This window comes from Lissotriton helveticus, chromosome 11 (assembly GCF_964261635.1).
Source record: "Lissotriton helveticus chromosome 11, aLisHel1.1, whole genome shotgun sequence".
In the NCBI taxonomy this organism is placed as follows: domain Eukaryota; kingdom Metazoa; phylum Chordata; class Amphibia; order Caudata; family Salamandridae; genus Lissotriton; species Lissotriton helveticus.
Window position 1 is genome coordinate 910,151,711 of NC_136072.1, and position 23,873 is coordinate 910,175,583.

The following is a 23,873-nucleotide window of genomic DNA, read 5'->3' on the forward strand; positions in this document are numbered from 1 at the left end:
TTGTTTGAGTGAATGTTTTTTGTTGAATGATTGGCCAAGAATGTTTCAAGAGTGCAAGTGTTAATTTTCACAGTATTAATTGTCTTTGTATATATTGTGTATAAAATATTTTTGTATTTCCATGCACGAAAAATTGTGTTTAAAAAGTGGAGAAACCAAAAAAAGAATCATTAAAAAGTCATATGTTGCAATTCTTCAAGCTAGTTGTTTATGTTATATTCATAACAACCTTTTCTTTTCAGTTTGTCAGCCTTTAACTGAAGTTCTCAGCACTGGCGTTTGTTTTGTTTAATCATTTAAGTTTGGCTTAGCCTTGCTGAGTTGTGAGTCAAGGCCCTTGTTTTTTGGATACCTAGATTCAGCACTGGGACATGTCCTGCAAACAGGTAAGTAAATACGTTTTGGTTATTCGTGCGATTTTTAAATATTTTTTTAGATTTCAAAACTCCACACTTCGAAACTTTTTGGAAGAAAATTGTCAATGTTATCCCATGGAGGAAAAATAGGTTATCGGTTCAAAGGTAAGTTGTCGACTGTGGGAGTTAAGGTTCTGGAGTTAGACCCAGGGGTCCCCCAGGGTCAGTGATGCACTCTTGTTACACCCTCAGCGGCACTAGCGCGGCCGGGTGCAGAGTGTTAAGGCCCAATGTTATACAATGGGGGATATGGGGCCTCCTGTTGATGGCTTCTGGCAAGCAGGCCACTGGGTTGTGGGAGCAACGCTCCTGGACTTTAGCTCAGGGCTAATGGGGAAATAAAGTAGCACCGAAGGTGAACCCTCAGCGGCACTACGGCAGGGTGCAGGGTGCTGTTTCGAGGTCGGGTGCCTTGTTTGGGCACTTTCTCACACACTTCAGACAGAACTCAAAGGGTATGTTCTTCATAATCACCACCCCTCCGCTCCCAAGAGTCATTCGCATATGACACGGTGCAGGGAGAAATCTTCCAGTATGGTGAGAGTCTAGTTGTGGCGGTTTTTCAGATGCTGGAGAAGGCAATTCTGGTCACTAAAGTCTTTGCCCTGATGCATAGTGGGTTTCTGAGTTAAACTGAAACTGAAACTTATACTTTGAAGAACAACAACTGGCAAAAAAACAAACTGCAATGTCAGCACCCAAAAAATAGATGGCAGGAGTATGCAAAGCATGTAATATATAGCTAAACATAAATTATGAAACTATGTTGGTAACTCAGACAACACACCATGCTGGTATACTGGAATAAGCCTGCATCTAAATACATATACAAATACCAGCAGAGGAGCTGGTGGAAATCCAATGTTCCATGAAGTCTTGTCAACACTTTCATAGTTTAATATTTTTGTTGTTGTACATTTCTAAAATAGACTTTTCCAATGATCATTTTGGCGATAGGGCATGGAGAGTGAAGTGCGAGAGGCACCTCTTTAAAATAAAATGGGTCATTAAAAGCCAGACATTCACTCATTATTCCTTTCTCAGGACGGGAAAGAGGACGCCCCACTTTCTTCCCTCGCATGCCTCCTACTATAGATACTCGAATGCAAAGATTTTTACAGCATTTACAGGTACAAAATCTCCCCTCGCTGCCTCCACGCACATTTTGTTTGCCCACTCTTTTGTCCTATGCCACAGACCAAAGATTATTCACTAGCACAGCTATTGGATCCTTTTTCCGGCACAAGGCGAGGCCTGCTACTCTGATACTGCACGAGCATCCCTACAACTTGCACTAGTTGAGCCATTTTTGGTGACCGAAGGCTTACCTTAGTAAGGGATTATTGTTTTGGTTTAATGCTTTGAAAGTGAGGTAGCGCTCCTTAGCAGACATTCGAGGTTTGTAGTAACGCAGGAGTCCTTCAAACTGCTTGTAGGAAATTCCAGACTGAATCTGAAAAAGCAGAAGAGAAAGTCGGCTAAGAGAAAGAAGACAAACATAATTTACTCAAAGGACTGGATATTTTTAGGGGCCAATCTAAAATGCCCTATGCCATGAAGAATGTTGCAAGTCCTGTTTTGTTTTAGAACTACAACAGCTGGAGTAAGAGGGGGGTGGAAACAAGGATACAGAAATCCAGATGTGATGTGGAGATGGTTGTGAATTGTTTTTTACATCACACATATTTACAGATTAGACATAACAATTAACTTATAATTTGAGGTAGAGAAAAAAATGTGGTTAGCTGAGAATCAAATGACTTATTTTTGGTCACATGTTGAAGCTGGGATTAAACCCAGGTCTCCAGGACACAAGTTAAGCAACAACACCCAGATATACTCCCTTCATGTAAGCAAAACAGTAACAAGAGTGGTGGCAGAATACAAATATTATATAAATATATATATATATATATATATATATATATACACACACACACACACACACACACACACACACACACACTTGTATCACACCTAGCCAAGCTGTATGTCCAAGCAAGATGCATTTAAATCAGTAAAGAAAAGAAGAGCAATCGTGATTCGCTTTCAAATAGATACTTTAATAAGTGCAAAATGCACTGCTAGACTATAGGCTTGTTAAATCAGTTTATACCAAAAGTATCACAGTGATTTGGAGTGCAATGCTTACGAGCATGTACCAAGTGATTATGAATATGATGGGATGTTTGAGTTAATAGATAAAGAGTGTCTGAACAAGGAAGCTGCAAAAAACACTGATTCTACAGCAAGTGAATTACTTACATCATATTCTAAAAGGAAACTGTAATAATCTAACTTCATAAATTAATGACTATTTTTTTCATGATAAAAAAATAAATACTGAGAAACATTACCAACATCGCTAAAAATAAATGGTAACAAGAATTAAATAAAGATTGCTATTTAAGTATACAAGAATTTACCATTTTCGTGCGGAGTCTTTAGGGAAAATATACACAAATGGTTCACATTCCGAATTCTGCCAGGATGGGAGACTTACATTAGCAGTCAATGAGGCTTTAATTTGACCCTATGTGACCCACAAATATGAGCAAGAATCCGTGACATTTGAGGCATGAATCCACCAGAATGTGAGCCCTGATCTGTGAAGATGTCAGCTATAAATCTCTAGTATGCGAGTATTGAAAGCCATAAAGTTGTAGCATACAAACCTGGAGTACACAGCATGTGACCCTCAAAACTGCATTAAGAGCCGCTTTCCAAATGCAAGCCACCAATTCTCACTCTTACCTTAATCCACAATGTAGTTTTCCATTGTGCCTTCCTTATATCCAACCATTGCCTTCAAAGGCCTCACACTTGATTGACTAGGTACCTACACGGCTTCTAATGGGCAGCACATAAAAGGATGACTCTTTCAAAATTGATCCGCTGTAAGCTAACAATCACAAATTACCATACTAGTCCCTGACACCTAGAGAAACTACTTTGTGTATGGATGTGCTCCTTGTGAATTGGCACAATGTTGTCAGATTGATGTTAGCCAATGGCTGAAGTGGGCTGTACCACTGCCCCTTGCTATATCCTGTAGTGGGCACAAGAAAACTCCAAACGAAATTAAAACAGACCACAGGATGAAGAGGGTTCTATGAAAATCCATAAAAGTTATATATTACACATATAATTATAGTAAAATCAAAAGGTGTTTGCTAACACCAGACCTAAAAAGAAGTGGGTGCATTCAGTTCAAGCTAAACATCCATCTGCCAAGGCATCTCAAAGAACTACTTTATTTGTGTTCTGTCACTCCTTAGAAGCGCCTGTGGAACAGCTACTTTCACCTTCTGAAAGGCGGAAGAATTTTGTAAAGAAACTCACGGTAAGGCGATCTACATGAGTGCAGATGATCATTACATCTTCCTTTAAAACAAGTTTCCTCCACTTTACACAAAGTCACTCAAATTTGCAGAGCTGGCCAAGACAAGAAACGTGGTCCAAGGTCTCCATTTATAAGAACAATGGGTGAAGTGGCCCACAGGGAGCAAATGGGAACACACAGACATAAGCAAATGAAATATTTCTTGGCCGATATGCAAAAGTAGGTATGAGATCCAAGAGACGCTGATAGTTGCAACATTACCTGTCTGCTGACGAGTAGGCGAAAGGCGTGCTGGATAGCTGTGCGCTTGTGCAACAAAAGAGATTTGAACTTCTTCTTCTCAATCCCATTAAATGTGTCAAAAACAACAGCAAGGAGCTAAAATGGGAGAGAAGGAAAATAAGTCTGAGAGAAAAAATTGATTTCATGCTCTTCTTACCGAACTTATGATTTTTTTTGTCATTTTAAAATCAAAAGCGGCTGTCTGATTACTGATAAGTGTGGGATGGCAGGAGTTCACTGGGAAACAGCGTTTACATTGCATGCGCTACAACGCATGCAATTACAACGCGGTCGTTAAAACGCAAGCCATTACATCGCAAGTCGTTTCTACGACTTGCTGTAGGGGGCGCGCTAAACTAAGGAATAGTATAATTTACTATTCTAACAACTTCCCTACTGTTGCACACGCTGGAGTTGGAATAGTAAATTATACTATTTCTAAGTCCAGTGCACCCCTACAGCAAGTCGTAGAAACGACTTGCGATGTAATGGTTTGCGTTGTAACAACGCGGTCGTTGTAACGACTGCGTTGTAATCACATGCGTTGTAGCACATGCAATGTAACATCGCATATTCAAGTTCACTTTCTCTACAAAGGATTGCTTATGCTATCATTTGGATTAGGATTGAAAAGCGATACAAATTATTGAATTCTGTAATACTTGGGGGGGGGGGGGGTTGTTTATGATGGGGTCGGGACCAATAAAATTAAGCCATTCAGTAGAATTTGGTAAAAAATTGAGGAAACTCAGCCATCTATTTTATGTCAATCTACGACTGCAGTTGAGAAACCTGGAGCATAATTCAGCTGAAAACAGAAATCCCAGCAGATACACACAATTGAAAAGGCATTCTTTAAAAAATATATTCTTACAGTTCTCAGAATGACAGTTTGTGCCAAACCAGTACTGCCTGAAGGTGGGTCTGTTTCCTCAAACAGTACTTATCAACGTGGATAGGATGCAGCTTGAGACTGAACTTTCTCTACAAAACCAAACATGGGGAACGGACAGGAACGAAACCCTATTACTCTCCCTTTTCACTCTAAAGCATTGGGTCAGCAAGAGAGGTCAATGAAGCAATGAATTAAGATGTGTGCAGCATAAGTCAAGCAAAGAGCTATGGGAACTGTTGCATTATGCATGTCCTCGAATTGGCTTTGAAAAGTTTAGCATCCTTCCTGGGGCAGCTTAATGGCTGCCTTGTGTATCCACTTTCATTTGATTCGAGGCAAGCCAGGTCTTCCCTGGACCGGAAACACGCCTCCTGGGAAGAACTGGCTTGGCAGTTCGGGCTGGACTGTTCCCATGAGGCACAGGGTCAAGACTGATTTGCATATGGCTGGGTCTAAACTAGGGTGGCAAAGTGCGCTAAAGAACAATGATAGATTCAACCCAGATCTGTGACTGGGGGCGAGTGTCCAAAAGGTTTCAGCGCTCCATCCATCAGCGCCTTGTGTTTGCAGTAGTAAACTCAATCAACACTTCAAGGCGAGCTAGTCCAAAATTGATTATTTTTAAATGCAAAACCATTAAAACATGTAAGTATCTTAAAACAGGTAATTTCATTATCAGGGTTATATAACAATACCCATGCACTATCAACAGTGGGAATACCATTATGAATAAATAACAGATTTAAAAATCTTGCTCGCAAACTAGATTAGGCAGAAGGAGAGATCTGATGGCCAGGATAGGATGTTTCCCAGAGAGAGAGAGACATTTTGCCTGTAAGCAGAGTGAAGCAGTGAGTCATCTAGGAAGCTCTAGTTATTGTTAAGCGGAGGGGTAGGGGCTAGAATCTTTTTGTAAGTTCCTCACTATACTGGCAGAGTTAAGTGGCTATATGGAACCAGAAGCTGGTCCCATAAATGGAGAATGTGAGAAAGAGCTAAAAGCTAGAGGTTATATTGCAAGGAGAATGTTACTCGGGGACAGAAGAGGTGGTCACTCTAAACGTGGGTGTAACAAACAAAAACTGTCTGTTAAAGTTTATTTTTCCATCCAACAGTTATGTTGCACGTAGCAGTTTCTGGAAGGTGGGCATAACCAACAAAGACTGTCTGTGCATATTTATTTTGCAAGTGAATGGTTATCTTACAGATACGGTCAATGAAAGTCACCTGCAGAACTATTATTAAACCAAATAGGATTAAGTGCCATTAGTTATGCTGTGGAGATATCCCTGGTGGTTAGGTGAAGAATAAGGTGGGAACTGGTACAGTCAATTTGCAGAGGAAATGCCACTCGTATTACCTCATGAGTACTACAGTAATATAAATAATATCACTGATCATTCCTTACCACCGGGCTGGTTAGGGGCTTGGCTTGAGAGCAGCATGGTATGTTGAATCAGTAGAAAGAACAGACTTTGAAAAGTAGGTATGAAGTTACAAGGTAAAAGACTTGAGCCAGGAGTGGAAATAGAAACAAGCCACTATGGGATTCACAAAGATGTCCTGCTTATCGAGATGCCCACTGCTGATCAGAGTTGAATTGGGTAGACTTAAGCATTTTACATTGCCTGTGGGACTTGTAGTAAAGTTGAGAGACCAGTAATGAGGGAGACATAGTATAGGAAAGAGTTTTTAATTGTCTGGGTAGCAGAAGGTAGAGAAAAAGCAGAGTGGTACAAACAGCTTCTTAATATTAACTGTGCATGTTGAATCTGCATAGTGAGACTATTCAGACACCTCAAAAGGTGGTTTGGGGGACATAGTCTTGAAAATGGGGCACTAAAAGATAGACCAAAATAGTGCAAAGATTACACACTGTGCAAGTCGATGGCCACTTCAAAATCACATGGGGTTTGGTGTTGCATGTACTAGTTTACAACTTGAAAGCGAGGAAGTGTCCAGCATCAAGGAGATTATGCTCTTCCACTGATGCTGAACTGCAGTGGCTGTGTATTTTGAAATCAATTGTGGCTTGTGTCAGACCTTGTTTGGGTGGGCCATAGGGCAAGCAGGGGCTTTAAGTCATTGACTCTGAAGTACTGGGCTTCATTCTACTATAACTCTGCAAAATGGGCCAAATACAATTCCTTCTGCACTCCATTCTCAGTGGAAGGAATGGCAAGCCGTTAAAGGCTTCTCAGGGAGGTAGACTGGGGGAGCTCAAACTCAGAGCTCGTCAACCAACCAACAAACCAGTAAGAGAATGTCCATCCCATTGCTGATCTTTTCAAGAAAGGAAATAATTTAACAGACAATAGAATGGAATACTACACACCATTAATATCAGAAAGCAACTTAGGGCTACTGGGTGCTATCTGGGTCCGTGCTGGAGCTCTCCTCTTCTTTCACTGTTTCCCCCCTTTGTCCCAGGGCCCCTCTCTCTCAGTTCAAGGTAGTCTTTATGTAGTAACGAGAATGTAGTTCGGGTGCAGATAGTATCATCACCAAATAAGGTGTGTGCACAATCTCACCAAGTTTATTATCACTTCCTGGTGCAATTGATCCTCTCAGGCCGGCTTTGGCTACCTGGGCCATCGGGCACGCCTGCACACTCTGGCTGAATGTCAGAGTGTCGGCTGGCTGTTCCTAGCATCTCCTGCATGTGGCTGAGGGGTGATGTATGGTGATTCAAACCAAGCAGGGTTAATTTGACAAGCAGTAACTGGAAGCGACGTCCTAATGAGGCACAGTCCCTACAGGACCATCCGTGAGTGTCCTAGGCCTCAGGGCTTTCTTGCCCATGGGACCTCGTCAGGACTGGTTGGACCTTGATGGGGCCCAAACTGGGCCAGGCAGCAATCTGGAGGATGCATCCTTGCACTCCTGGCTGATCATTACAGGATAGCTACAGCCCTCCACTCCATGGGATGGGTGCAACTTCAAAAGTTGCAGCCCCAGCACAGGCTGGTCACAGCTAGGCAGTTGCAGCCACACACAGACCAATCATCTCACATGCAGTTTTGGCCGTGTAGAGGCCAATCTTCAATCTGCCAGCTGCAGCCACACACAGGCCAATCACAACTTGAGGTGGTGGGATTATGCACAGGTTGATCTACTGCTGGCAGTAGCAGTCTCACACAGGCTGATCACATTAGGCACAACAGAATCTGCAGTCCCACCTCTTAACCCCAATATCAACCAAATGACTATGTTCAGGAAGACTAATCAGCAGGCCTTTGCTAAGCAAAAAGCCTAATGAAATATCTAAAAGGAGCCCGGTCTCCACTCCCCTCACTTCAATCTCTAGCTTCCTCCTTTATTATGGTGAGCAATGCACTTCCACTCTATAGGAACATCATCCTCACCCCCATCTTGTGCCAAGCCAGGCCAGAGCTATCCAAAAAGGATCTTTCTGGCCTCCATTACTCTTGCTCACACATGCATATATCACCCAAGCTACACACATCAACAAGCATAACACACACTTGTGATGTTGGTGCAAGGACTGGATATGCGAATGGAAGCAGAGCTTTACAGGAGAGGGCCAGTAGGCTTCCACTCCAGTAACTCCGATAAAACAGTCTGTTTACACTATGGATTATAAAAACATCGCACAATGCCACAACCACTCTATGTACTAACCCTGTGACATGGAGAGTAGTCCACCGTAAGTAAATGAGGACACACTTTTTGAGTTCCTCTGGGAGGGCATGTCCTGGACCTACTCATGTCAGGGAATGGCCTTGGCCTCTGCAAATGTGTTAGATTAGCACGACACCAGGGTCAAACATAAGAAGTCAGTTATGTGCATTCAGGCACTCAAGAAAGAGTAACATTCCTGTTCACCTTGCAAGTGACAGTCCCCATCTGCACAGCTTGCATTTCACATTTCAATAGACCGGGTGTGTATTCTACAGCTGAATCCACCAGAATCGGAAATTTAATCTAAATAGGTAAATTCTGCCGAATGGTCGCTGTCTCCAACATGAAAACAATGCTCATCTATTTTCAAAGGTCAACTTGACAGTTTTTGTTCACATTTTTGGAGTCATTAAGCCTGCCTGATGAAGTTAAGGTCTGTCAGTGTCAAAGCAGGTGTACGCCCAGCAGATTCTCTTCTTTCAAAGTGGGGAATCTGTAAAGGGGCAGCAGAGGTAGGTTCTTGCTCTTTTCCTACGTACTTGACCCAGATTTGGCCGGAGTTGGCCAGTAGATGAAGGAGCTCCTGATCAGTCAGACACAATGTTTGACAGCTTCTTCATATCCCTGGATAAACTGTATGAAAATTCAGTGGGTGTGCGACTGTGCAATGCCATTTCCTGTTAAGTAGCAAGGCTACAAGGAAACACATCCTGAAATGTAACAAGAGACCACCTAACTTCACAAATGTACAATCCGTCCTCTCATGCTCTCCAGAAAAAAAGGAAAGGCCAGGGATAGGTGGAAGTATTTTGTAAAGAAAGCGTGTTGGTTGGCCCTAGCTTCTCACCTGCATTCCCATAGCAGGATAACTACAGCTCCATCAAGCCAATACCCTGCAAGTCATCTAGACTTTGAGGAGTCCAAGCACCCAGACAGAGAAGATGCTTGCTAGGAAAGAGACATGGATTCTGGTAGTGGAAGTTTCTCATCTAGGTCAGGACAAGCCTTGAGCTCTAACAGGAGCCGCCCTCTAACTCTATCCTCCTCTGAAGAAGAAAAAAAGGAAGCCTATCTGTCCATTGAGAGGATAGTTGTAGACGCTTGATCCAATGGACAAAGAGAAAGTCACAGCTGAATAAATCCTGATGACATTTGAAGAGTCTGAGTAACCCAGGAGTTACCAGAACCATGCAGTGCAGATAGCCACTATTAGAAACAATTACAAGACCAGCAATCGAGTACCTGTAGAGAAACCTTACAGAATTTTGAGTGTGACAAGTCTACATCATCCTTCACTAATCAGATAAAGGCCCTAACAAAGAGCGATTTATTTATATTCTTAGAGTGGGCACATATGTTTACTCCTAATATTAGGTCGTGGGGTATTGTCCTTACTTCTGCAACCAGTCATCAAGATTCACGAACAGTGAACAGCACACGGAGCATATATTATTCTAGAGATCGATATTTAAAATTAAAATGGGCACCAACCCAAAGTCTGGTTTCCTGTCCTTAATAGTCGAACCTGTGGGTCCAATAAGATCCCCGAGTATCATGGGTGCTCTTCTCAAGTGGGAATCCTAATCACAACCACCCATTTACAACATACGGATCCCAGAGGTCTGGCACCCCCAAGGTATATTGCTGTGGGAGTCTTTTCTATTCAGCATTGATTCCACTTGCAAAGTCTCAAACATCCTGAGAACCTCAGTGGCCTCTCCCCCACTGGCTGAGCCACATTCATGGGGAAACCCTGTGATACCAAATCCTGTAGCTCTGTTAACTGAACACTGAGGCATTTCGGAGAATGTGCTTTTGCTCCCTGAAGTAATATTTTTAACTTGAGAAACCACGTTTCATTTTAGGTGGTGGTGTTTCGGACCTGCGGTTTTCTCATAATACATGTGCAAAGCCACTGAATTGACAATTAAAGCACTTATGAAGACCAAAAAAGTAGGACAGAGTGTGCCAATAACATAGCAAAACTTGAAGCATTTTTGGTCTTGGAGTTCACTCCGGCTAGCTAGTAGTACGACTGTAGCAACCTAGAAGGCTATAAAGTCTTCTTAGAAAACCAAGTAGTGGTTATCCTACGGGCTAACTTTGGTCACAGGATTACCAAGTTATTAAAAAAATCTGTTTTCAAACACTATAAAAGGAAACCAGGTGCAACCTATATGTACTATGATTTGGAGAATCATGCGCTGTTGCACGCCCATAAATTCTGGTCATACTCAAGTAAGAGGACTGACCACATGTGTGCCCATCTCAAGCTTAGCTGACACTGAGAAACTTAGCAAATTCTACTTGACCTTTCTGCAGCCCTTGACATGCAGGAATAATTTTTCCTTTTCAATGCCAAATTTTAGAAAAAGCACATTTCCCTTCTGTAGTTTAGCTCCATCTGGATGTTAATGTTCATAGTATAAGACCGGGATTTGTTCAATCCGATTCATCCAAATTCATCTTGTACAAAAACTCCCCACTATCTTGTTTGAGGTATTTCTTGAGTGACGGATTATTTTTGTTCTTCAACAAGATTATCCGTCACTCCACTCAAATTATTATGATTTGAAGACTTATCCCAAGCAGTAGAGTAACACCAATGAACTCTGAAATCTCCAGGGGCTGGGTATAAGCTACAGTGCAGAGAGCAGTTTGAACATTTCACCAGGCACATAGTAGGGCGCTGCAGATTCTCTTACTGCAAATAATAAAGTTGTGGGGACGAGCAGCAGAAATAATTGTTTAATATCAGACTCACCAGGTTCATGATGAAGTAAAGTTCTATGGAGAGATACACAATGAAGAATATACAAGACCAGGAGCTCCGAGAGTATGAAGGCATCATTACATCAGGGAAGCTGCAGAAACATGAGAGCACCACATCAGAGGTCAGAACCAACTGAAATGCTTTGAATCACCCTCTCCAACTAACTATCACAATGTCTTTATGCTGCCCTTGATCAGTGTTTAATCACCAAGTCCCACAACATGCAGTAGCCCACTTAATTAATAAAAGTCACAACCTTCTATGGTACATAATACATTTCACATTTAGTGCTAGATTTCCCAGTACACAACCCATCTCATATAGGTATGACAATCTTCCACACACTAGGATTATATAGGAGTTTATACAGTCTAGAATGCAGCATATCTCCCCATAATGCAATCATCAGCACTCCACAGTTAAGAGCACTGTATCTTGTTATCCGAGCTGAAAGAAGAAGATGAGCAGTAAAACAAGATCAAAGGGTATTGGGGCAAGGCCCCGCATTAAAGAAACCTATGAACAAGAAGGAGCCGGGTTTGTTCTTCAGCTACAGATAACTAGCACAAGAAAACACATGCACAGTACCAGCAGGTAAAGCTCGAAATTAACTGCAATAAACATTTTACAGTCCCATCACTAGGTGGAATGGAACCCACAAACTGCCCAAAGTAAGGGTACCTGTGTTACCATAATCCTCAGAAAACTACCCATCACCCTATACCAGTCATCACAATCATGTTACCCCCTCATTCATTGTAGCACAATTATTAGCACACAACTTTTTATATTGATAATTCAATTATCTGTATGTAACTGGTTTCGTATGTGTCACAATTATCAGCATGCCACCCAGCTCATATTCCTTACCATCATCATCGGAACACAAATCATATGCTTCACTGCAATCATCAGCAAACCCCAGACTCATCAGCACAGCAATCATCTCATCTGCCACCCTGTTTCTTAGCAGGTTATCCACCACCAATTCCTCAGCACACTACCATATCATACAGGCCTTCTCATCCTTCTACTCTCAAAAGCGAGTTCATTTTTCTGTACTATGTTACATAGAAAACGATTCATAAGACAGAAATGTTAAACTAGCATTCCGTCTGACACTGTTAAAAACTCATTTTGTGGTTTTCATATCAAAGTGTCAATGATTCAATTTGCAATGGCAATGGTGGGTGGTCTTGCTTCAGCAAGCAGCAGTCAGTATGTAATTGTGCGGGCTCATTCTGCAGCAGTCAGTACATGCAGTTGAGGACTTCATGTGCAATGGTAAGCATGGGAAGCCATGGGCTCATTGATCAGCAGTCAGTGAGTGATGAAAGTGTTCCATATGAATAAAGTTACTCACCTACAGTATCTAACCACAGATTCTTTACATTTTGAATATCCCCCAGGTGTCTGACTAAATATGGAACTTTTTCGGTCGTACCTATGTGAGCCAGCAGGGGACGCCCTTCCACACCAGAAAGGACGTGCAGACACTGACGTCACAGTTGCTTCCAAGACTGTCCGCGCCCATAGACACAGAGCTCCAAAAGCAGATTGGTGGGACCAGTGTGCAGGCTCCTAGACTTAGAATCTTATTAAAGGATGGGTGTCACTCACAGAACGTGGAGGAAGGAATGGAGGGTAGTTGGGGAATCAGCGGTTAGATGGAGTCTATACCAGAAGGAGAGTTACCGTAGGTAAGTATCTTATTCTTGTGATAGAGACTTCTAGCTGCACATTCCTCACCTTCTGAATAGATACCTAATGCCCCTCTTGACAGACCTCGCTATCGAGACAAAAGGGCTTTGTGATGTACGGAGGGACACCAATATCAATGCCTGGCACATATCAGGGCGAACACAGTATTAGCAGCTGTGGCCCTGTTAAAATGAGCACGCGGTCCTTTCAGAGACTGCTTTTTAGCCAATAGTTTGCAGGTTTTAATACAGCAGGAGATGGTTCTCTTCTGCACAGCTTTGCCTATTTTAATCCAGAAAAAACCCACAAAGAGCTGATAGTCTCCCTGTTGTTCCTTGGTACAATCAATGTACAACTCAAGTGATGTCTTGGGGTCCTAGAGATGGGAGTCTATCCTCCTCGGAGGAGTGTAGCCAAGTGTAGAACAGCACCAAGGTGATGTTTTAACCAACAGGAAACGGCATCATAACCTTAGGCAAGAGAGATGCCTGTGTCCGGAAAACAAGTTTGTCTGGGAAGAAAGCGGCGAGTTAACACCGAGAGCTTGACAGACACACTGTGCCGATGTTATAGGGCCAAGGTACACAGTCTTAAGTGTGACGAGCCATAATGAATAGCTGTGAAGCAGCTCAAATGGAGTGCACATTAGGAAAGTATGTCCCACGTTAAGGACCCACTGTGGCATAACGAAGGGAGAAGTAGGAAACAAATGTTGCAACCCTTTCTAAAATTGCATAACAACTTGAAACTTACACAAAGAAGGCTGATCTGGCAACTGCAAAACAAAAAGCCCAAAAAAGAAGAAATGTACCCGTTAATCATGCCCTGTGCAGGACCTTAGCGGGCTAGAGATAAACAACAAAGCCTCAGATAAGTTGGCCTTGAGGGGTATAGTCTGGCAAGTGCTGCACCAAACTGCAAACGTGTCCCAACAAGTGTATACCATTTTTATCAAGGAACGCCTGGCTGCCAAGATGATATCAACCACCTCTGAAGGAAGGTTAAAGGTGTTCAGCTGTCACTGCTCAAGGTGGAGGTTGCAAAGGCTTGGTGCAGAACCAGACCCTGCTATCACAACAGCAAATCCTCCCGGAGGAGCAGCCTGATTGGAGTACAGATGCTCAGGCCAAGGAGTTCTGGATACCATAATCTTTGTGCCCAATTTGGAGCCACTAGATTGACTAGGGCCCTGATCATCTTGAGAACAAGAGTGGTGTCAGTAGGAAGGCATACAGGAGTCCTCTGTTCTGCTCGTGGCAGAAAGCATGTCCAAGTGAGAGACACCTTGGATGTGCTGGCATTGCACATTCTTGGTGAGTGAGGAGTGTTCTCCTCATTTGTGGAAAAAGACCTTGCGCCACGTGTGGGTGTAACTGACACTCGTGATCCACAAGGCACTGACGGCGGAGTTCATCCACCCTAGCTTTCAATGATCCTTCCAGGTGGGTCCCCACCAGAAAGATTCCTTGGAAATTCAGTCACTACCAGATACGCAAGGTAGGGAGAGAGGTCTGCCGCTGACCCAATCGCAATCCAGTAACGACCACTGCAGGTAATTTGCAGTTTCCTCCGACATCGGGACAAGGTTGGATAGGTCCTCCTTGCACTGGGCCCACAGACTACAGACCCCACTGCAGAGCCCGCATATGATACCCGGTGTGCTTGAAAAGCAGGCTGCAGGAGGCCATCAATCCCAGCAACCTAAGAGTCAACCTCACCTAAATCCAGGAGCGAGGCTGAAAGCTCAGGATCATAGCTTGGCCAGGGCTTCTCTTTCCCTGAGGAAAGGCACGAAACTGATTCATGTCCAGAACAGCTCAGATGAAGGGGCAGATGAACCACGGGTAGACCTGATGGGTCTGCAGGGCAGGTATATGGAAGTAGGTGTCTAGCAGATCCAAAGCTACCAGGGTCCAGGGTCGAAGGCAGATGAGACCTGGGCCAGTGTGAGCATCTTACATTTTTCCATCTGCAGGAAGACGGAAAGATGGTCCTTCGTCAGTCACTGGGGAGATGGTGTAAAGTGCGGAAGTGCTGTAAGGTAGAGGAGGACATAGCCCTTCTGAACAAATTGCTGGGCCCACCTGTCTAATCTTATGGCCCACCAACCTGGTAGGATTCTTCTGATTCTGCCTCCCGGGAAGTGATTGTGCTACGAGAAGGGCACACTGAAGGGGTTTGGCAGGTGGGGCTGCGGGGGAGGGAGGAGTGTTGAGGGTGGGGCTGATTTGTCTTAAACTTGGCGATACTACGGCCACAACTGCCACATTCCTGGGCACCATGATGTGGCTGGATTGGCTGGCGGAATGGGGCATTTGTGCCGGAGCCACGAAAGGAGTGGCAGGCCTGGAACAGTTTGTGAGGTGTGGCAGAAAGGCAGAGATCGAATGTGACCTCTCTCTCTCTTTGAACCACTCAAGAGCAGAGTTTGCCTTACCCCCCGAACAGGTGAGTGCCGTCAAAAGGCATGTCCATGAGGGACAACTGGATGTCACCTGAAAAACTAGTAAGCCTAGTGCGGTTTTGAATGGCAACACTGGTGCCAATGACTCACCCAATGTAATAGGGCCACATCCTGATCATCCTTGATGGCCTGGATGAGGACAGATCAAAGATATTCTGGGACCCAAGGAAGGATATGAGCTACAGAGAAAGCTGGAGTTGACAAAATGGAGAGCTAGGCTGGTGGAAGAAAACAACTCTCTTACCAAATGCTTCAACTCACTTGGAATCCCTGTCAGGGGGAGAAGTTGGGGAGGTAATGGGGTTCAACTTGCTTGTGGAAGCCTGCACAACTAAACTTTAAGCAGAGGGGTTTTGAGACAGAAAAACAGGGTCACCAGCGGCATGCTATCCGTCACGCTGTCAATTGACTGGGGTTGGGGGCACTAGAAAAAGACTTGGCCCAGGTGCCCAACAGAGTATCTGTTAGAGTCCCATAGCAGAAGGAGCTCAGAATATACTTGAACCAGCTGGAGGACTCAGCCAACACATTTGTTTTAAATTCCAATGTGGGGGAGCTGGAGGTCAAGGTCTTAGGTCACTCTACGCATCCCCATGGCATAGGTAGTTAATTCCTCAGTAGCTGGTCCAGGGGTGGAGAAGATCGGATTCAGGGGAGGTTATCAAGACCGCTGGCCTTCTGTAAGTTGTCATACCAAATGTCCTCAGCATAGGGCTGAGGAAACTCACCACCTTTGTCATAACCGTTGTGAGTTGTGTAGAGGAGAGTGTGCTTTCTCTTGTGGAGGTGGCAAATCAAGCTGGGGCAGTGGCATCTCAACAGTGGTTTGGTCGGACTGGCACAGACTCGGAGTCAGAGAGTTTAATAGGTAACTCCTCATCCAGACTTGATGGATTTGGCATCGGCTTCGAGGTTCCAGGTACTGGCATGGACCATGGTGCCAGAATCAAAGCCGGAGACGTTGTGACAGGCTTGGAGGGACCAACTGGTGCCAAGGAAAAACTAGCTGGCGATATCCCAGGCAGAAGGCCTCCCAGCTCATTGGGGCCAGAAGACGCACCACAGGGAGCTCATGGCCTCGCGGAGCTCATCAAAATGTTTTGAAGATGGCCTAGAAATTCAGGTTTGTGCCGTAACCAGTTGCAGGATCAGCTCCTCAGTAGACAGACTTCGGGAGCAAGATCGAGAGCCATGGTGCCACCCCTATGCCTTCTCATGTGAATGCGAGTAGTGAGAGGGGGGAAGAGTCCTGCTTTGATTTCTTATGTTTCTTCTTAGACTTACAGAGCAATTCGGATCTCAACAAAGACAGATCCCTGGAGCACCTACATTGACTTCGAGAGAGACCAGGAAGGGATCTTCCTATGCTTGGCCATTTAAAGTTTCACCTTGCATTCTTGGTTGGCCTTTGAATTCATCGACGAACAGTTCACTGCAGGCCTCAGATTTATGACTCTACCCCAGGCACCAAAGTTACATCCAATGGGGATCTGTCACAGACATTTGTTGGTGACAGTCCCTACAGGACATGAAAACCTGTCATTTTGGGGGGCAACATCCCTTGCACACCGTGACATTTTGACAAAAGTAGGAGCTAAAATGGCAGAGACAAGAGGGAGCTCCAGATCCACGTCTGGTAGCACAGAAAAAAATGACTGGAGATCAGTACTTGGGAGCCCATGCCTATATAGGCTCAGCACGTCATTTCCTGAGCGGGACAGCGTCAGTGAAGCGCTGCACAATATAAATGTCGGAATTTGTAAAGCGCACAGCTACCTCCACCGGAGGTGTCCCGGCGCTGTCCGTATACCTCTTAGGAACCCTTCCTGGCTTTCCTGGGAAATGTCCACTCCTGGGCACCCCCCAGGTGCAGCCAGGCATCCCAGCGCTTTTGGGGCCGTTGTGGAGACTAAGCAAGCTATTGCCCAGAGTTGCAGCGTGGGACCCATGATCAGAACAGGTACTGAGGCGAGAATATCCAGTCAGGGGAATTAATGAGCCGGAGACCCGCCGAGGCAGGAATCGAACCCTGGTCCCTGGCCAGAGCTCTGCATCAAGGTCTGCCTGCTCTAACCATTGAGCCACACTTCTCCACAATGCCACCTACCGTCAGGCCAAGGTACCACTGAAAAGTTTCCGGATCCAGTTTGACCCCTGGGGGATATTCAAAAGGTGAGGAATCTGCAGCTTGAAGTCTCTTCAGAATACCAGTGCAACAATTGTGATCACGAAGAGGTAATCACAATATAAATAAGGAGTAAGTGAAGGGGCTGGTATGAGAGAAAGTGAACTCGCTGTGCAGTGTCCACTACAACAGCATGATGGGCTTCTGGTGCTTGGATCATTAAGAATGTATCAAAGACTCACTTGGCTGAAGTCTCAAAGGCAGATTTATAAAGACTGCAAAGTATTTAATACAGATGTATTGTGATCTCCAGGTACAGCAACTGCAATAAGCATGTTATTTAGCCATTATCAACTATTCACAGAGTGAGAGTTATAGATTTGCTAAGTAGTTGTTAAAATGTTAGAATCACTGTGGGATAGCCAATACTGTAGTGGTATGATCTCACTTTGCACAAGGCACTTTAGTAGGTTCACATTATGGAGCAACCAATTTAGGATAACACAAATTCCTTGTACGTCGATCAGTATTCTTTACTGACTGATGTTGGCCAGTAGTGTAGTGTTATGTATACCAATCTCACCCTACTCCCCTTAAGCTTGTCACTAAGGTGGTGGTATGTAAGCCGCTGTAAAGAGGTAATCATTGTAATGTTACAGACGTCCTGTATCCTGGTCAGTAGTACAATCTTATGGACTTCCTGAGAGAAGGTTCATTTTGCAGTGTTATGAATTGTGTGTGAATAAAATGGACTCACTTTGCTGTGGTCAGCAGCACAAAGAGATTCACCATACTGTTTTCTAAGTTGTTGAAATACTGCAAAAAAGGAAAGAACGTTGATGTGAGATGCATTTCATAATGTGACTTCAAAATGTAAAAAAAGAAACATAATGCCAATAGGTGGCATTTTTATTAGAAAGTCAACAGCTTTGAAGCCTCTGAAAAAAGCAATTCATTTGGACATTCTACTCAACACAATCCATTTAACTCACTCCTATGGAAATGCAAGAATACCCGATATGCACTCAGTAAGTAGAGATCAAATGGGTGGGAGGGTCCTTCATTGCAGCCATAAATTCAGAATTCCTGAATGTTTTACTGGTGGAGGACAGGATAAGAACCCTGGTGCTGTAGTTATGGGTGGTGCTTCGGCTGAGGACCCAACATGCTATAGTCATTGGTGGCGTGTAGGTTGAGGACCCTGCAGGGCTCAAAAATCCACTCGGTCGCTCGCATTTGCGAGTCAGATTCAATAAGGACAAGCTATTTTTTAGGTCCTACTCGCCCTTTCTGGCGAATAGGAAGACAAACGGACACTTGACCTCTTCCTCTGAAAGCAGAGCAAATGTGACAAAATAGCAAGATTTAAAGGCATATTTATTGCTCACAAAGTAAATGAGCAATAAAAATGCTTTTAAATCTTGTTAACTAGTCACGTTTGCTCTGCATTGAGAAACAGAGGTCAGGTGCATTTCAATGAGGTTGAGTAGATATTTCACGTTACTAGACCTACAGGTCTAGTGAAATTTTAATGATTTTTCGAGCCCTGCCCTGATTGCTGTAGTGTTGGATGAGGCACAGAGGTAGGCAACATTTACTTCTGATGAATACTTCTAACTGCAGATTCCTCACATTAGAATAGATACCACAGCAATACCGCCCCGGGTGAAGGGTCTGTGGAGTAGACACTGTCCAACAAATCTTGCACCTCCGAGAGGGCAAAATGTCCTTCCTGCTGGACCTGGCTGCCAGGGAAGTGGTGCTTTGTGAATGTAAATTTCAGTGGTCAAAATCTGTCGTGGAAAACAGATATAAGACAATTATCGCACAACTCAGAATCCTGATCCATGCGAAAACTCCTGTATTCCCAATTATCGGCCTTCAACCACCAGCTCGTAAACAGGACCTTTATGTATTCCAAATCCCTGATCACTTTCCATGAGGTATGAACCCTGCTGCTAAACTTGTCTTCTACAAAAAAGCAAGCATAACCTTCCAGCCCGTCTGCAACATTGCTGCCTCTTCTAGTTATGTGTTGTGGTACAGTTAGCAAACATCTACAGCCAATTAGGGAGTTTATACTTCTGTTCACTACCCTGGGACAGAGACCACATGCCCAACCGACAAGTCTTCTGTTTGCAACATTGTCAAGGATCTCGTTGAAATCCAACTATACTACATTATCAAACTGCCTATGTTCTAATTCCTAGGCCACAGCCTCCTCAAAATATGCTACCAATTTTGTTTTAACACATTTTAAACATTAGTTTCTTTAACAAGTTGCTGCTGCTGATATGTGTTGTACACAAACAAATATACTCTTCTCCAGCCCCACTGGTAGCACTCCTGTCTCCTCAACACCCTGATCATTAAATCACTTGAGATTGTATTTTGGGTACATCATCTTTGTTGTGTTCAAGACAAACCAGAATGAAACAATATGCCAATAGCCAGTGCTTGTAAAGTTGTTGCAAAGGCTCATGAGGCAGAGAAATGGTTAATGACGAAAGATCTACTTCCTGAAAACTTCAAGGGACTTTGTTATGGAAACAAAAAGAAAACAAAAGGAAGTGGTACTCACTGGATCTGCAGGGTTAGGAGAAAACAAATAAAATCCTGGACAACGAGAGAAAGAAGAAGAAATATGTGAGTTTAAGAATGGCATGGTTCATGACAAAAGAACACTATCACAGGGTACTGTCTATTAAGAATCAACTGTTCAGGAAATTAGAACGAAGAAATTGCCCCCCCCCTTCTGAAATAACTCAGTATTTTGTCTAGATCTAGACACCAGTGTACCAGAGCCTTTCCTCTCTATCACAGAAGAATTGTTCTCAAAATCAGACCTAGCTGAACTGAAACTGCTCAAACTACCAGACATTTTAAGTGATAATGGACGGATATTGTGTAATTTATTCAGGTTACACAATCTGGGAGCTTTTTATCTTGCACTACAGTATATTCAAATTTAGTAACAGGTCAAAAGCTTTGTAAAATAGTTTGTTTTGCTATGTTTCTGTGTTCTTTTATTAATTGAATGTACAGTTGTGGACTTAATGTAAATCTTAAGCTGACCCATACCATGCATGAATCGCTCATCTAGTTCCTTTTTCCTTTACAGGTAGAGTGCTACGAGTATTAAAATGCAATGGGAAAGTTCAAAACTGCTTGTTCCAGAATGCACAGATTGAAACAAAGCCTGGGAAAGCTCCTCATGCATGTGTGACACCATGAGCCAACAGTCAATTTGTATCCAACATCAATTTTCATGCTGACAGTTTCAGTCCTATACTTCAGTGAAACAACAAATCCTAAAGTACAAAATGGTGTGCTTTAAAAGGCAGCATAGCTAAAGGCTGGCAGAAGATGTCACCCATTATATGAGAGAACGTTTATGGAAACAGGTAACAGTGACATGGTGTTTTATCATTTGTATATGTAACATAAGAATGCATTTTCCTATTTACATTTCTGACTAAAACAACAGCAAGCCTTAGTGAAATTGTTATCATATTGATAAAATTTCAATTATTTTCTTTAGGCACAAAAAGATTAAGTGATTCACCCAGAATCACAGGATGTTGAGACGACGCAGATACTCAAACCTGGCTCTCTAGTTCGAAAGTCGGCAGCTGTGGTCATTATATCACATCCTCTCCCATTCTTGAATGCTGCATTACGAGAAATGTACACGATATTAACCATTTTGTATAATTTGAAGTTTCCTGTGATTTTTGATCCTAAGCGACTGGTTTGAGTGGAAAATGTCTTTTTGACAAACACTTCTTCCTCAAAAGTGGCATTTGTTCTCCTTTTTTGTACAAAACTGTAGTATATTGGTATTCTCTATGCTGTCCTTCTCTACCTTTAATAGAATGTTCATGTGATGCATCTATCAGAATGTTGGTGATCTGCCTGAGAGTTCACAGTTGGCTGGGCTGAGCACCATGATGGATGCTCCTGGTGGGGTCTCTCTGTACATCTTGGATTAAAGCATCTCTTAAATATTACATCACTTGTGGACTTCTCATCATTACATATTGGCGACGATCTTAAGAAAGAACCTACACCTGTCAAGACTAGAAGTACTTCAAACAAATTGAAATTAAGAAGCAAAACTACAAATTATGAAACGACCTCTTGCAACAAGAAAAGCTACCCCAACTACCAGCATGACCCCACCAGTGACCTACAACCGGTCGCCCACAACAGTCTGGCAGTCGTCCTGTGTACCAGTGAGTCTACAAATTTTAAGTTGGAGCTGTGCCCTCACGCTGGGTAAGCCAGTTTGTTTTGACTTTGGGACTCACGCTGTATCCTCACATGAGGGTAAGCATTTTATTAGCCAACTCTACCTGTTGTCCTATTTACAAGGAGAGCCTACTATATGCTGTGTTGGAACTATGTTCTCAAGAGTAAACCCAAATCTCTACAGTTTTTGGCTCATCCTGTGCTGTGCCTTCACGTGAGAGTAAGCATTAATCTCTCTGAGAAGATTTGTGACTGTTCAAATATGGATATATTAAGCAACAGTGACTTATCGCTATTGGTTGTAATTTATTTAAATCTTTGCCAAGAAGAGACTTTTCTCTACAGAGCTGTGTCCATGTTTTTGAGTGAACAATGGAGGTGGTTTGGTGATTTCTGCTTGTTACACCCGTATACCACCATAATATGCAAAAGCTATATTTTTGTGGAGATTTCGTTTTTTTTTAAACACTATTTCCTGTGTTTTTGGGCGAAAATCGAGCCACTGAGCCATCGTCTGTTTAACTGCCATTCCCTATTTAAACATGCAGCGCGTGTCTTTCAATGTGCACGCTCTCACCTGTTACCTTCTTCGGAGCTTCTGTGACGCGTCATCCTCTCTGCTGGATCTCCCGATGTGGTTTGGTGTCAAGAAACTCTGTGAACCACCCGGCTTTACGTCACTGTGCGTTTCGCCATGTTGCCTTTAGGAGTCCTTGTTACCAGCGTTGATCAGCATTTGCCTCAGCGTTTTTTCCGTTTTTCTTTTCAAACCTTCAAGCTCCATTTGTTTTTTCACTTAGTTTAGTCATTGCGATGCATATGACAGCAAGACTAGTAAATGCAGCCGACAGCAAGATAAGTACAATTTTTTTCCATTATTTAAAAACGGAGCTCCGTCGCAAATCTAAGGTACTGTGTTCTTTTCTTCATGAACATGACGGATTGTTACGGAGCGAATCTTTGTTTGTTCATCATTTTAATATGGATATTTTTCGGGGGCAAGGATCGAGCTCCGGCGTCTAGATTTATTTGAATGCTCACTTTTGTACTATTTAGTGTCCTGTATACCATGTTTTTGCGATGAGTACATGTTTTATGAGATATTGTTTCGTGTTGCACACAACACACATGCATGTCATGTTTCCTTATGCACAAAAGTTTTTTTTTTTTCTTTTGCACTTGCAGTGGGTTTTAGTCCCAGCTGCTCTATTTATCACATCTTTCAGTTAAATGTTTTTGGGATGAGTCCTGTTTTCATTTGCAGTGAGTTTTTTTTCATTTGCAATGGGTTTAGTCCCAATTTTTCTATTTTGATGTTTTGCAATGGGTCTCAGTCCCTTTTGCTTACAGAGGGTTTTAGTCCCATCTGTTTATTTTTCAAGGTTTTTGCGATGGGTTCCTGGTCCCAATTACTTACAGTGGGTCTTAGTCCCATCTGTTTAATTTAAGTGCCTTTCGCGATGGGTTTTAGTCCTATCTGTGTTACATAAATGTTTGTGATGGGTCCTAGTCCCATTCACTCTTTTACATTGGGTCCCAGTCCCATTTGCATACTGTGGGTTTTAGTCCTACCAGTTTAATTTGCTATGGGTTCCAGTCCCATTGGTTTACTATGGGTTTTAGTCCCATTTGTTTATTTTGCAATGTTTTTGCGATGGGTTCAAGTCCCATTTGCTTGCAGTGGGTTTTAGTCCTACGTGCGCAGTTTCTTGGTATTTGCTATGGGTATCAGTCCCATTTGTATGTAGTGGGTTATAGTCCCATCTACTTAATTTAAATTACTATAGTGGGTTTTAGTCCCACCTGGCACTATGTCAGTTGTCCTCACGGACCTCGTCTATTTTTGTCTTATGTCCTTTTAGGTGTGCGTATTTATGCTTTCTATGCTAAATATGTTAAGATTTGATCTATTTTTATTGCAACTGTTTGCACTGTTATCTCTTGCATTACGTTTTGTATTTTGCTTAGAGGTAATAGTGTT

At 43.1% G+C, this 23,873-nt stretch overlaps 1 protein-coding gene across 2 annotated transcripts in view; it reads right to left on the reverse strand.

Annotated features, from left to right (window-relative positions):
- The window catches only part of TPCN1 (two pore segment channel 1), a 280,704-nt gene that overhangs the window by 128,005 nt on the left and 128,826 nt on the right, over positions 1-23,873 (reverse strand). For both annotated transcript variants that reach the window (XM_078667151.1, XM_078667150.1), the window contains 5 exons: positions 20,223-20,257; positions 18,399-18,457; positions 11,343-11,442; positions 4,021-4,137; positions 1,745-1,869 (listed from right to left, as the gene is read on the reverse strand). In XM_078667151.1, the coding sequence (XP_078523277.1) occupies positions 1,745-1,869; positions 4,021-4,137; positions 11,343-11,442; positions 18,399-18,457; positions 20,223-20,257 (436 nt within the window). The remainder of the gene's footprint in view (positions 1-1,744; positions 1,870-4,020; positions 4,138-11,342; positions 11,443-18,398; positions 18,458-20,222; positions 20,258-23,873) is intronic.